Consider the following 12,678-nt stretch of genomic DNA (forward strand, 5'->3'; position numbering starts at 1 on the left):
TGGTATTAGATAAAATCCAAAGTGGTCCAGCATGGGCCAGAGCTGAGAGCAGCTGTAAATGCTCAATAGGAGCAGGACACCGTGTCAACACCAAATAATAAAATACACAAATAGCAGAAAACGTACGACCAAGTTGCACAACTGTAAAATTAATTATATTTGCACCTGGACACAAATAAATAATTGTCATTAATACTGTCAGACTATTCCTCTTTCAAAAGCAATTTTCAAAATACCCAAAAATTATTAGTTGCACTGTTGACATTTTTTTAAGCACCTAAAAATGTATATTGGGCCTGTGACAACAGTACTGACTGTGTTTGATTAAGGAAGAGGAGAAATGACAGTCTATACCTGGGGATGTTGGGTATTTTGGTGGAAAAATCTTCCCCCTTTTGGCAAACAAACTTTGGCTTGCTGGGGCCATCCGCGGGCACTAGAAAATAGAAACGTTATTTTCATCAGGAGGCAAACAGCCCCTCAAAAATTATTAATTTTACAATATGAGTTGAAAATAATTTAAGACGATGTACAGGGGAAAAAATTGTGAATTTACACTACGGACAAGAAAAGCTCTACAGACAAATGACAACTAAATGCATGTGCCTGCACATAAGAAATGACAGAAATAAAATCAAAACTCAGACAATTTCAAGTATCCAAATTTCCAAAATTTATTCATTTCAAACTGCATATTGAAAAAAAATATACTCAGCTGAAATTGTAACTGTTATAAGGATGGTATTAGTTTCAGTATATATACATGGAGTGGTTGGCTTCTGCGTACAGGCCACAATTTTTAAAATACAACTACGGGAATGGATTTTGAAATAAAAACTTGAAATATCACAGTAAATATACAGAAATTGTACAAATCAATTAGAAAATAATAAGCACAAGCGTCATACCTCTAACAGATGAAAAGTGGGAGACGGAAATATAAATTAACAACCTATATTTTAAGCTGTATGAGAGAAAGAAAAAGTGTCTTATTTTTTTTAAGAAATAAAATGTTTAGTAACATTGACCTTAAATGCAAAAACAGCATTACCTGTTTCGTTTTATGTCCCTTTTTCTTTCCAATGGTTGCAGTAATTAAGGAGCGTTTGCTGGTCGCTCCCATATTATTCCAGTTCTGCCATTTTTCACTTTTAATATTTTCTGCAGAACTGGTGTTGCTTTATATATATATAAAAAAAAGAAAATTGCAACCTCTTGCAGTTTAACAATTTCATCTGATTGTAATGTTTCTTTGATAAATACTGTACAAAAGGTGATTGCAATAATAAAACATTTGATTGCGACTCCCACTTTCTAGTCTTCCAAACTTCATCCACCAGTGAAGAGGGGGGGATCTCCTACAGTTCCTCTAGAGCTTCCTTAGAATAAAACGAAAGAGTCGTGTGTCATTTTTCCTGGAGAGACTTTTATACAACTTTTCCCACCCCGAAATTTTTCTGTACAAAAATAGTCCAACGTTAAGTAGTCCACAGTTTCTCATATAAAAGTTCATTTTTTTTCTCTTTCTCTCGCTCTTTCTCTCTCTCTGTCTCTCTGTCTGTCTTTCCTTTTTCTCTGCTGTGTGTCTCTCTTACATGTGTGTTAACGGCAGCGTGCCATTGATCGTCGTCCCGGGCACGGTGCTCTGGTAGTGGCCGGACATGTGCAGCCGGGTCTGGGCGCTCTGCTCGCTGACCTCCGCCCCGGGCAGGTACATGCTGATCATGTCCCTCAGATCTCCGCTTTGGCAGCCCGGAGCGGCCCTGTGGGACGACGAGGTGACGACGGGAGGGCTGGAGCTGCTGGACTCGGACTTCACCACTGAGGAAGGCCCCATGGAGCCCAGGGCGGTCATGCCCGGCGTGGTTTGCTGGGAATAGGACATGGAGTATGTGGGGGAGCCGTTCATGTAGCTCTGGGAGCTGGTCATGGAGTTGTACTGCAGGGCGCTCATGTCGTAGCGGTGCATGGACTGCATCTGGCTCGGGTTGTGCGCGTTCAGCCCCGGGTGCTGGTAGCTCAGCTGGTCCTGCATCATGCCGTAGCCCCCGTTGGTCCAGCCGTTCATGTGTGCAGCGTAGGTGTCCATGCGCTGGTTCACCCCACCGCCGAGTCCGGCCCCGACCCCGACCCCGGCTCCCATGCCGTTTCCTCCCGGCGCCAGGAGCCCGCCGGGCAGGGTGTACTTGTCCTTTTTCATGAGGGTCTTGGTTTTCCGACGGGGCCGGTATTTGTAATCCGGGTGCTCCTTCATGTGCAGGGCCCGTAGCCTCTTGGCTTCGTCAATGAAGGGTCTTTTCTCGCTCTCCGACAGAAGTTTCCACTCAGCTCCCAGTCTCTTGCTTATCTCTGAGTTGTGCATTTTGGGATTTTCTTGCGCCATCTTCCTCCTCTGGCCCCGGGACCACACCATGAACGCGTTCATGGGTCTCTTGACGCGCTCCGGGCTGTTTTTTTGGTTGGCACCGGTGCCGGACGTGTTGGTGTTGCCCGTGCCCCCCGTGTTGGTCTGGGGAGCAGGGGGCTTCAGTTCAGTTTCCATCATGTTATACATCAGGAACAGCTTTTCAGTCGGAGCTCCCGAGCAGGACGAAAAAATAAAAAGACAAACTCCAACAAGTCAGAGGCAGACGGTGAAGAAGAGCGCAGGGCCGCTGCTTAAAAGTTACCTGTCGATTTGCTCTGCAACTTTTTCTCCGAACAAAAACAACAAGCAACAAGCCGCGTCTCCACACACTCGCTCCCTCACTCTCTCTCACTCTCTCCCTCGCAGTGCGTGTCAGCAGAGGACGCGTGAGAGTGGGTCGTCTTCCAATAAGTCCCTTACTCTGTGGTGTCCACAAAAATTCTCCCGTCGCTTCTTCCAAAAAGCATCAACAAACTGTACTTTTTCGCCTCTGTCCGCCTGAGCCTTGACAACTCCAGATAGTTTTTGAACAAGTTAATAGACAACCATTCATGAGACCCGGACTGTCAGCGAATAAATGGTTTCCACCTGGCCAATCAGAGCCGGTCTTCCCCTCTGACACGCCAATGGGAGGTCCTAATTAGCATAAAGAGGCGGAGTCTGCCTGCCCTGAAACGCACAGGCACACACTCGCTCTCAGGCTGCCCACATGAGCCAATACAAAGTACATATTTACTATTTCCAGACCCAGGGAGATTTTTATCTACACACACCTATAGCATTGGAGCGATTTCTCTCAATCTACCGTCATAATGGCAATAAAACGTGTTCATGTGTGTTATTTCTCTTAGGGGGAAATTAAAAGTGTTGTCTTTAAAACTTTCTGTATCATTAATGTATATTTGTATTTTTTTCAAGTTTAAAACTTATTAGAACACTCATATTATTTGTATTTGTGGAGTCAGTTGTGTTAATTGTGAGATCTGGTGCAATATTGGGACAACAAATCCAGAGCTCAGTGAAGTCACCTGCACTCCACAAAAAGGAATAATAATCCCACGAAAAAGATCAAACTTCATGTGTGTCACTAACAAGTATTGTTTTAAAAAAACACAACAACAACACCACATTATTCTGTCGTAAGTCACAGCCCCTGACACACTGCTGATGTTCAGAATCAAAAAGTCACTAATTCCCCCCACTTACACCCGCAATAACACGACAACACTTAAATAAACTTTGTTAGTTAACTCAAAGCATTCAATAGCCATGTGTGTGTGTGTGAGAGAGAGAGCGTGTGTGTGCGTGTGTGTGTGTGTCTCTGTCTGTAACGTGCGTGCTGCTGGTTTTTAGCGTTGAAAAGAAGGAAAGGTAATCCAAGATGTTTCCCCCAGTCCCCTTTGTTTAGTGAAGTTGAATGCCAACACACAGAAGGCAGACGGGGCTCATCTCAGCACAAATAAGCGGGTTTTGTTTGGGATGTTGTCGCTACATCTGTCCGGACAAAGACCCAACTCCACTCCACTTCCACTGCCAGTGCTGCTGTTGTTGTTAGGGCTTTGTGGACGGTGGAGAGGGGGGCTTAGAGCCTGCCGGGGGGACACGACGGGAGGAGAAATAAAGGTGAGGAATATTTTAAGATAAAGTGTGTTTGCACAAAAGACTCAGCTCATTCATATGAGCCCGAACAAGCGTGTCAGGCCAATTAATGAACAGTGGCCTCCACCTGCTTCACTCTCTGGGTCGCTCGTGACCACACTGAGATGATTATGAACTGAGGACGGTTATCGCACACTGTAAATCTAAACATCACCCTCTCATATGGCTTTATTGTCCGGAACGACTAAAGTTTCCAGAGGATGGAAGTGGTGGTGCCACTTGTTTAGCGCTTTCACCCCCTTCAATCTCTATGGGCCGTGCTGCGTGACACCGGCGCCGCCTACTGGAGGGAAAAGAAACTGCAGGCAAATCCGAAACGCGGATATTTTTGCCCTCAAACCAGAGGAGGAATCGACATGGCTGATTTAAGAAGTTTCAGTTTAGCCCGCAGAAACGGGAAGAAAGCATCCGATAAATTGTATAAATAAATAAATAATAATTAAACACTCGAACAACAAAAAATAATAAACAAAACGGAGACAACGCTGCCACACATCTGCAAAGCCAGACAGCCCCAATAATTAAAGATAGATCAAGTACATACACCTGAAATAATTTAATTTAAATGCGTGTCCCCAGATTAAATCATAATTGAAAGTGAATAGATCAAGCCTTATTATTTTGTTTTAGTCATTTGATAATAAATGGAGGAGAGGAGCCCCAGTGCTCTCATTATGCCGGCCCCGGCAACCTTACATAAGATTCATCTTGTGCTTAATAGGCTGCGAGAGGCGACACATGCAGCTCGGTCCATTATAATGCAAGGTTGAAATGGGCCGCTCGGCTGCTATCTGCATCTGAGTGTGTTCCCCGCTACCTCTAATCTGCTTATGATAATAAAGGAACAGCGGGACCCTGCAGCTCTCTGAAAGCAGGCCCCAGCCAGCCGGGAATGGCCCTGCATCCACAATCACCCTGAATTAAAGCCGTTGTTTGACAAAAAAACAGGAGAAACTAGTGGGGCGGCTCCCTCGGACCACTTGTAAGCCCCCTCCCGCTACATCAGGTTGGGCAGGATACAGCAAATACAGCCAGGGGCACGCTGTGATAGCAAAATACTGTTTTGTGGCAGGACAAATTCAGGTGAAAGGATGTCTGCAAAAACAAGCGAGAAAAACTACAACAGGATATGACAGAAAAAAGGGTGCGCGCAAGGGAGATCAGCCCTTTTAACTCTGGTGGAAACTACTTTCATAGTAAAATATATATGAGAACACATGATGGTTTTAGTATCAGTTATAGCAAATGGAAAAAAAAAAATCCACACGGGTAAAATAAGAACAGTTAGTGAAGTAGATTTCTGGTTAATTGGAAATAAACTTGTTTTTCTTACCACTAGGGGCCGTGTAAAGGACCGGAGGCGCAATCAAATGTTTATTTAAAAACATTATTAAACAGCGTTTAATAATTAGTAGACGCGTTAAATCACTGGAATTTTTTAATTCTAAGTAGTATAACGTCTGTCTTAAAAAACATAAAAAAGTGAAAGTCAAATACCGAATATGCCATTTGAAATTAAATTTAGTTTATTTGATATTTGTAGTTCGGGCATAATTGTTTTTCCAAAATATATTTGAGACACTGGAAATAAAATTATTATATAATAAATCATTTATGGTTAATAATTGAATAAAATTATTAAACTCAGTTCCGCACGTTAAAATAACTATATGAATTAAAACTAATCTAATGTAATGTAAAAATAACACTGACATTGTTTTTAAAATACAATTTTAATGAATGCACAATTTGATATTGTAATTATTATAAAGCGCGCAAAAAAAGAAATCAGTGCGTAATGCCTGATTTTTTCGGCTCCTTAATCCTGACATTATTCACAATGTATGCACAAAAATACCTTCAGAAAATAAGTGACAACTCGCGTCAAACTACTTGCATTTTATAATTGTACTTATTTTCTCTCAGCCTAAATGATGTTTGTGTGTCGAAGAAAATCAAAGCGGCCAACAAGAAGTCTGACAGTCAAGCTCATGATGCCACGCGGTGTCATTCCACAACACTACATGCTTTTCGCACACACACACACACACACACACACGCACACACACACGCATACTCCGCCTCAACCACACACTAATACACACCGTCTCACACACACACACACACACACACCAACACACATAGGGCTTCTCCTCTCCACCGCACTCCAACTTACTGCCAGTTTGGGAGTAGTCTTCCTCTCGTCTTGATTGGCAGAAATTAAACCAGATGCCATTTTTTCGCTCAACCTCCTCCATATATTTCACTCTCTTCCCCGCGACGAGGAAGCCACGGTCTGTCCGGGGCACGGCTCCAGTCGCCGGGTATCCATCCCGGTACTCCCCGCATGTCCACAACCCCCCAAACGCAGACGCGCTCCCGGTAGTCCGCGCGCAGTGCCGATCCGTCCGCCGGCGCGCCTCGCTCGGCGTGCAGCTCGGTGCAGCCCCGCTCTCTGTCTGGAGCTCCGCTGTCTTCTCTCCGCGAGCCCTGCAACAAGAAAAGCCGTTTATGGCGACACACAATGTGAAAAGGGGGCCGATTTAAAAAGGAGAAGAATGCAAGCAAGAACAACAAAAGTCAGTTATAGCAAAGTCTATGCCTCTCCTCTCCTATCTTCCACCCCCTAGCTTAGCCCACATAATGAGCAGGAAAAAGCTTTATATTTTGTTCACTGGGTATTCACAGATAATTTGAAGCCATTGTTTCTGCCACAGATGGTTCTTTTTAATACAATAACGGTGCTCTTTGTGAATAGCGAGCCCACAATAAAAATCTAAAGCGTCCTCCTGAATAACCATTTTGTTCTCTCTTGTATAGGCCGAACAAAAGCTCCAGTGAGGTAATGGCCTGCCTTATTGAAAGCCTCAGAATGGGGATTTGATAAAGATTTTTTTCCGCTCCTTTTTCTTTTTGCAAAGTACACGGCAATGTCAAAGAGAAACTGACACGGGATGAAAAGGGAAAAAAGGCTATAGGGAAAAGTGCTGGCTGCTGCAAATTGCAATGATTATTATGATTGTTGTTGTTTTTTTTCTGTGGATTATTTACATTTCTTAACTTTGTGCAAAAAGTCAGGCATCATGGGGTTGTGTTTGGGGAGCTGCAAGGGAGCAGGTCAGGTGCAGGCATGTTATGGATTTTACAGTGGTACTTAAATCCAGAATACATTAGCTTGCAAAGGTCTGCTGTGGATTTAGCACACTCTTATAATTTTGCATAGGGTGTGTCAAGTTGTGCTCCACAGAATTAAGTATTCAGGGTGCATATCCAGTGACTTTTGCAGAAACCTCCTGTTTCTAATTCTACCCTTCTCACTACAATTGCCCAGAAAATATTGCATGCCCTTAAAGCGTTGATAAGGCACTGTGAAATGTCATAAATGCATGGATGTTAATAGGGAGGAAATGAGGGTGACTAATGTAACCTGCTAAGGTTGAGATGCAGCCTGCAGGTGTGTGTGTGTGTGTGTGTGTGTGTGTGTGTGTGTGTGTGTGTGTGTGTGTGTGCGCGCGCGCGTGCAGTCAACATGTTTTAGCTCCTGCAGGATGGATCCTGCAGCCATGTACAGGCCACCTCAGTCTGCCCACAGTTGATGTAATTTGTAATTAACTCATGGCTAATCAATAAAGCACTTAACAGAACACACAATGGGGATGATCCCAAGCCAAGCATATTGGATGTCACTGATCGTTACAAGGTGAGGACACCCTGCCTGTCCGTCACAGAGCTGGAGGCTGAGGGGGCAACAGGAGAAGATCGGAGCAGTATCGGATGAGGGGAGCAGAGAAGAGGGGAGGTCAGAAAGGAGAGCAAGGGGATGCAAAATGAGTATTGGGGGACAGGAAAAAGGTGAGGAAAGAGAGCAAAGAATCCAATACCGGACTCATCTCTCACAGAAATGCATGCATACCATCAGTTTTCACCTGCAACCATTATCCGTCAGCCTGAACTTCCTATTTAAGATATTAAGAAAAAACACAGGGAAACATCAGAACACATGTTCAAGCTGCCGTCTCGCAGATATATTTAAAACTATTATCAAAAAACTAGAAAAACTAGATTTTTAAAATGAAAAATGTATTTCCCTCTTCAATAAATATGTGACAGAATAATAATCAATACACAACTATACTGTTACACTGACACATGCATCACCTCTTCAGTTGACTGGAGCACAGATCTTTCCACTTGTGTTTGAACTCCAAAGGTGAAATACAATATGCACACTCAATATATGAATGGTTGTTCAGCAACTGGTTTTATTTCCAAAGAAACCTGAAGAACTAAATTTCCAATTGTGCAGGGCTTTTCCTTTGTAAATCTTTCAAATTTGTTCCAGTCAGCTTAAATACACTTGCAAGTAATCTAAGCAATCTATTCAACTCGTATCTTCCTGGAAATCATCCTGTAGGAACCAGAAACATATCTATAAGTTACATTATGCATTGAATGAATTTAGCTTTTGTTGTTGTTGCTTTTGCATAATCTTTGCTCAGACACAGAGGATTTGAACAGTTTTAATTCCACCACAGTCCCTGACTTTCTCCAGATACACTACACCTTTAATCTTTAATTTTACAGCTGGGATAAGACAGAAGTAAAAATGTGTATAGTTGCTGGAGTTTCTGAATCAGAGCCATGTTGATGGGACTGCAGATACTGTATCTGAAGTATCTCTTTACCATGGAAACCAAGGCTGTTCATTTTGTGGAGGTGTGACTGTCTGGTATTAGAATGTTTTTTTTTTTTTTTTTATTCAGTGGGTCATGTTTTTGACAAAAACACAATTGTTTTTTTTTTAGTTTTTTTTTTTTTTTATGTGTTTCCACAATAAGTTCCAAATACATAAAATCACACCACAGAAAATTAGATGAATTAGTGCAATACATGTACAATACAAGTAAATTCTACTTGTCGCTGCACTCATAGGAGAATTACATAAAAGCTGAACTGGAGGTAGAGCTGATAATTACTGAACTCCGTGATTGCCATGTAGCAAAAACAGCCATGGCCAAGGATGGGAACGGAGACACTCTGAGGAAAAATGAGGCCAGAAAAGCAACAGAGGAATATTTAAAGATGAGAATGGGGGATGAGAATGACAGAAAGACAGACACAGAAAGAGGATCAGTGCTCTGAGTGTGAAAAGGCTTAGCGGTAACGAGATACAACTCTTTAGCTTTATCTGATCGATCTGTCCAAATCACAGCCATACCACTCATATTAGAGAGCCCGAGCAGTTTTAATTATAAACCCATCCGCAGAGGCCGGGCGAATGTGATAGCATGTTTGAAAAACTGAGAGAGAGAGAGAGAGAGAGAGAGAGAGAGAGAGAGAGAGAGAGAGAGAGAGAGAGAGAGAGAGAGAGACTCCAGTGGCACCATGACAGCTTTTAGAAAAACCAGCATCATCACTGAATGCTAATGCATTTTACATTGAAGCTGCCCATTGACCAACACTTTCATTCACACACATGAACACACACCTACACACATGCATACACACACACATACGCACACACTGATGCCCACCCACACCCATACTTCTCTCAGAGACATTCACTCTAATGCATATTATACATACTTGCGAGCATTTACATATGCATGAGAGTGGACACGTTTGCTGTGTGTTTCTTCTGCAGCTTGGCCTGATGGGAGAGCCACGGTGGGCTCCTTTGCCTTTGTATGTCTGCAGAGCATTGTTGGTGTGTGTATATGTATGTGTGTGTGTGTGCGTGTGTGTGTTCGTTGACACAGTAATCAGTGAAAAGGGGGTTGCGAGGGGGTTTTGTTGAAGGAGATGTGGCCAGCAAACTGTCAATCATGTCACACACGCAAACATTACTATGCACATACAAACACCCATTCATTAACACCGATACACTCGTCCTTGAGCAGAAATAGCAGCACTGTTGAATAACTGGCTGGAGGATCATGCCGGGTCAGGTCTCTCAAAGTAACGCTCGGTACTATGAGTCGAAGTCCGGTTGTCGAGTTAATTGTCCTTTATCTCACCAATAGAGCTGCTGAGAAAACTTTAATCCCAAATGTGCAGTGGCTGTTGCTGATCTTCAAACAAAGTCTTGGTAATGAAAAGCGTAACATCTTATACGGTCAGTTTGCTGTTTTGGGTATTTTTGTGACTCCTGAAGTCTGTGTTAAAGTACACTGCTGAATCTTTCAGATCTGTGTGATTTAAAATGAAGTGCCAGTGATGATGATGATATCGTTATCAATATAGTTGTTAAGACAACACTTTGACTCATTAACAGTAATATCATATTTAGATAACATATTCAGGCAATTGAATATTAAACTTAACTCGAATATGTATATTCAAGAGTGATGCTTACAGAGTCACACAAAAAATTTGTGTTAAATTATTTAAAAAAAAAAGAAGTAATCAAATCACAGCAGCATGTATGAATTGTGTGTGCTTATGTGTTTTTTCGAACTTGTTTACACTATTCTGTTTACTCATTCAAAAGATCTGGAATTTTAGTCAATTGTAAAATATTTTTAGCAAGATTAGTTGATGAAAATCACACTTTCATTAGTAGAAGACAAAAAAGTAACTTTTTCTTTCATGCAGCTGATTTCTCTGCAGAACTTGCTGATAACTATTATCCTCAGTGAGTAAATCTTAAATATACTGTCCTCATATTTCCTCCTTAAATAACTGAATAAATACACAGAAAGAGGCAGAAAGACAGCAGGTGACAAACTCTTTAAAAGTCAAATAAAACTGCACTTTATTCATATTAAATGTCAAAAGAATTTAAAGATTTCAAGAATAATGTATGTTCTCTTGAGGCTATTTGTTTCTGCTGTCAGAATTATGACTTTCTCCTCTTTACATTAATTTATCGGACACACAACAAAAAACTGATCATGACTGATGTCAGTAAGTCAGTCAGTCGGAGGTTTCTCAGGTTTGAACTTGTTGATCTGTCTGGAAAAAAAAAGAAATGTCTATGAAGTCAGACAACAGAACTTTGAATTTGTCTGCATTTAATCTTGAAATGGTCGATCAAAGAAAAGCTTTAGAAACATTTAGAGAAGACATTGAAGGATTCAAGGTTTTATTTGCTCAGACGGCTCTGTCCTCCGCAGCGTGACACGATGCCCAGCTTTGAGGTTGCTTTCAAGTTTCTGTGCGGACACACAACTTTTCCATAAAAAGACTTGAAAATGCAAGTGTGGACATAAATTTCCATATATAAACATCATTTTCAAATTTATCTGCCTCACTATGGACATGGTCAGACTCTGAGGAGTGCAGGACAGAAGCTGTAAAGTGGAGGATTATAGCTTTGAAGATACTAAAATGCTGACCACGGCTCTGGAGGGAGGTGGCTGGTCAGTCCTGGAGCTGTTTGTTCAGGAGGCAGGCAGGAAGACACACGGACACAGCTGCCTGATATTTGCTGATCAACACACAGCGCCGGCATCTCATTAATGAAGAATGCAGCACAGACAGTTTAAACAGAGCACCAAGTTTCACTGGTTTACCTCTCGGATGCCACTTCCTGCTGTGTGTGCACGTTGGTTACCTTTGCAGGTTCAAACTATCCTGATGTGAATGGTCTGTCCGGATGTGATTCACGCTCAAGGATTGAGCTTTGTTAAAGAAATGCCTGCCGACATAAAATAAACTGGCTTAATGCTTGTGTGCAGGCAAACTATGAAAGTTGTATAAAATGTGTGGGTGTGTGCATCTTATCTCACGACTGAATTAAAACAATGCGAGGGTTTACAGTTTAATTGTCAATGACAATGACAATGTCATTTATGTCAAATCAATGACAATGTTATTTATGTTTGTAAAGCATTTTGAGCTTTTTCCACCCTCAGCAGCAGTACATAAATCAAATGTAGTCTCAATAAATAGGGAAAAAATATATTAAATTAACCTTTTTGTAGTACGTGTATTCAAGCATGTGCTTCAAAACACGTATTATTTGCCAAAATAATTCAGCCCCACATCAGTCTACAATATTTAACCCCATTAAACTGCTTTATTTAGCAGTATAAAGAAAATGAGGTCAAACGAAGTCACAGGGACATTTTCACAAAGATATTTCACATAGCAACTTTAGCTATATTGACTGAAGTAAATGCGGGGGAAGGCAATTCAACAGATGTCATGTAAATATAGCAAATAAAGCTAAACTGCAGTCACAGTTTGTGTACGGAGCTATGAACTCGTGCAGCCGGTGGGGAGGTCCCATTTCCAAGTTTACATTGTTCCCATGATAATAGCAAAGAAGCAACATGGCTGTCTCCAACAGTGCTGCTGTCTTGATGCTGTCAGACTTCAGAAAAGAGACGAACAAGCTCGTTTTCACGTGCATCAACCAAGAAGGGGATGGAATGAAGCTCCGGAGCAGCAATTTATTCTCACTCTGCATTTACACATTTGCTCACAACCTTTACTTTTTCCTGCGGGAATGTCGCTGTTCTGTTTGTTTTTTTAACTTAATAGTCTGTTTCACTGAAGTGCTGAAAGGTGTGCAGTAGTGTAGTGTAGTGTAGTGTAGTGTAGTGTAGTGTAGTGTAGTAGTGATACCTGCCCGTTCTTCTGAATTCTCTCCCTCTTTCTTACTGGGA

At 41.9% G+C, this 12,678-nt stretch overlaps 1 protein-coding gene across 1 annotated transcript; it reads right to left on the minus strand.

The window, feature by feature from the left end:
• Positions 1-649: 649 nt before the first annotated feature.
• Positions 650-3,124, minus strand: sox2 (SRY-box transcription factor 2). The gene is made up of 2 exons (XM_030082745.1): positions 1,596-3,124; positions 650-1,379 (listed from the first exon to the last, which is right to left on the minus strand). Exons 1-2 carry the CDS (start codon positions 2,552-2,554, stop codon positions 1,370-1,372), a joined length of 969 nt encoding a protein of 322 aa, XP_029938605.1. The 5' UTR covers positions 2,555-3,124; the 3' UTR covers positions 650-1,369.
• Positions 3,125-12,678: the final 9,554 nt, after the last annotated feature.

Source organism: Salarias fasciatus, chromosome 23, assembly GCF_902148845.1.
Source record: "Salarias fasciatus chromosome 23, fSalaFa1.1, whole genome shotgun sequence".
In the NCBI taxonomy this organism is placed as follows: Eukaryota; Metazoa; Chordata; class Actinopteri; order Blenniiformes; family Blenniidae; genus Salarias; species Salarias fasciatus.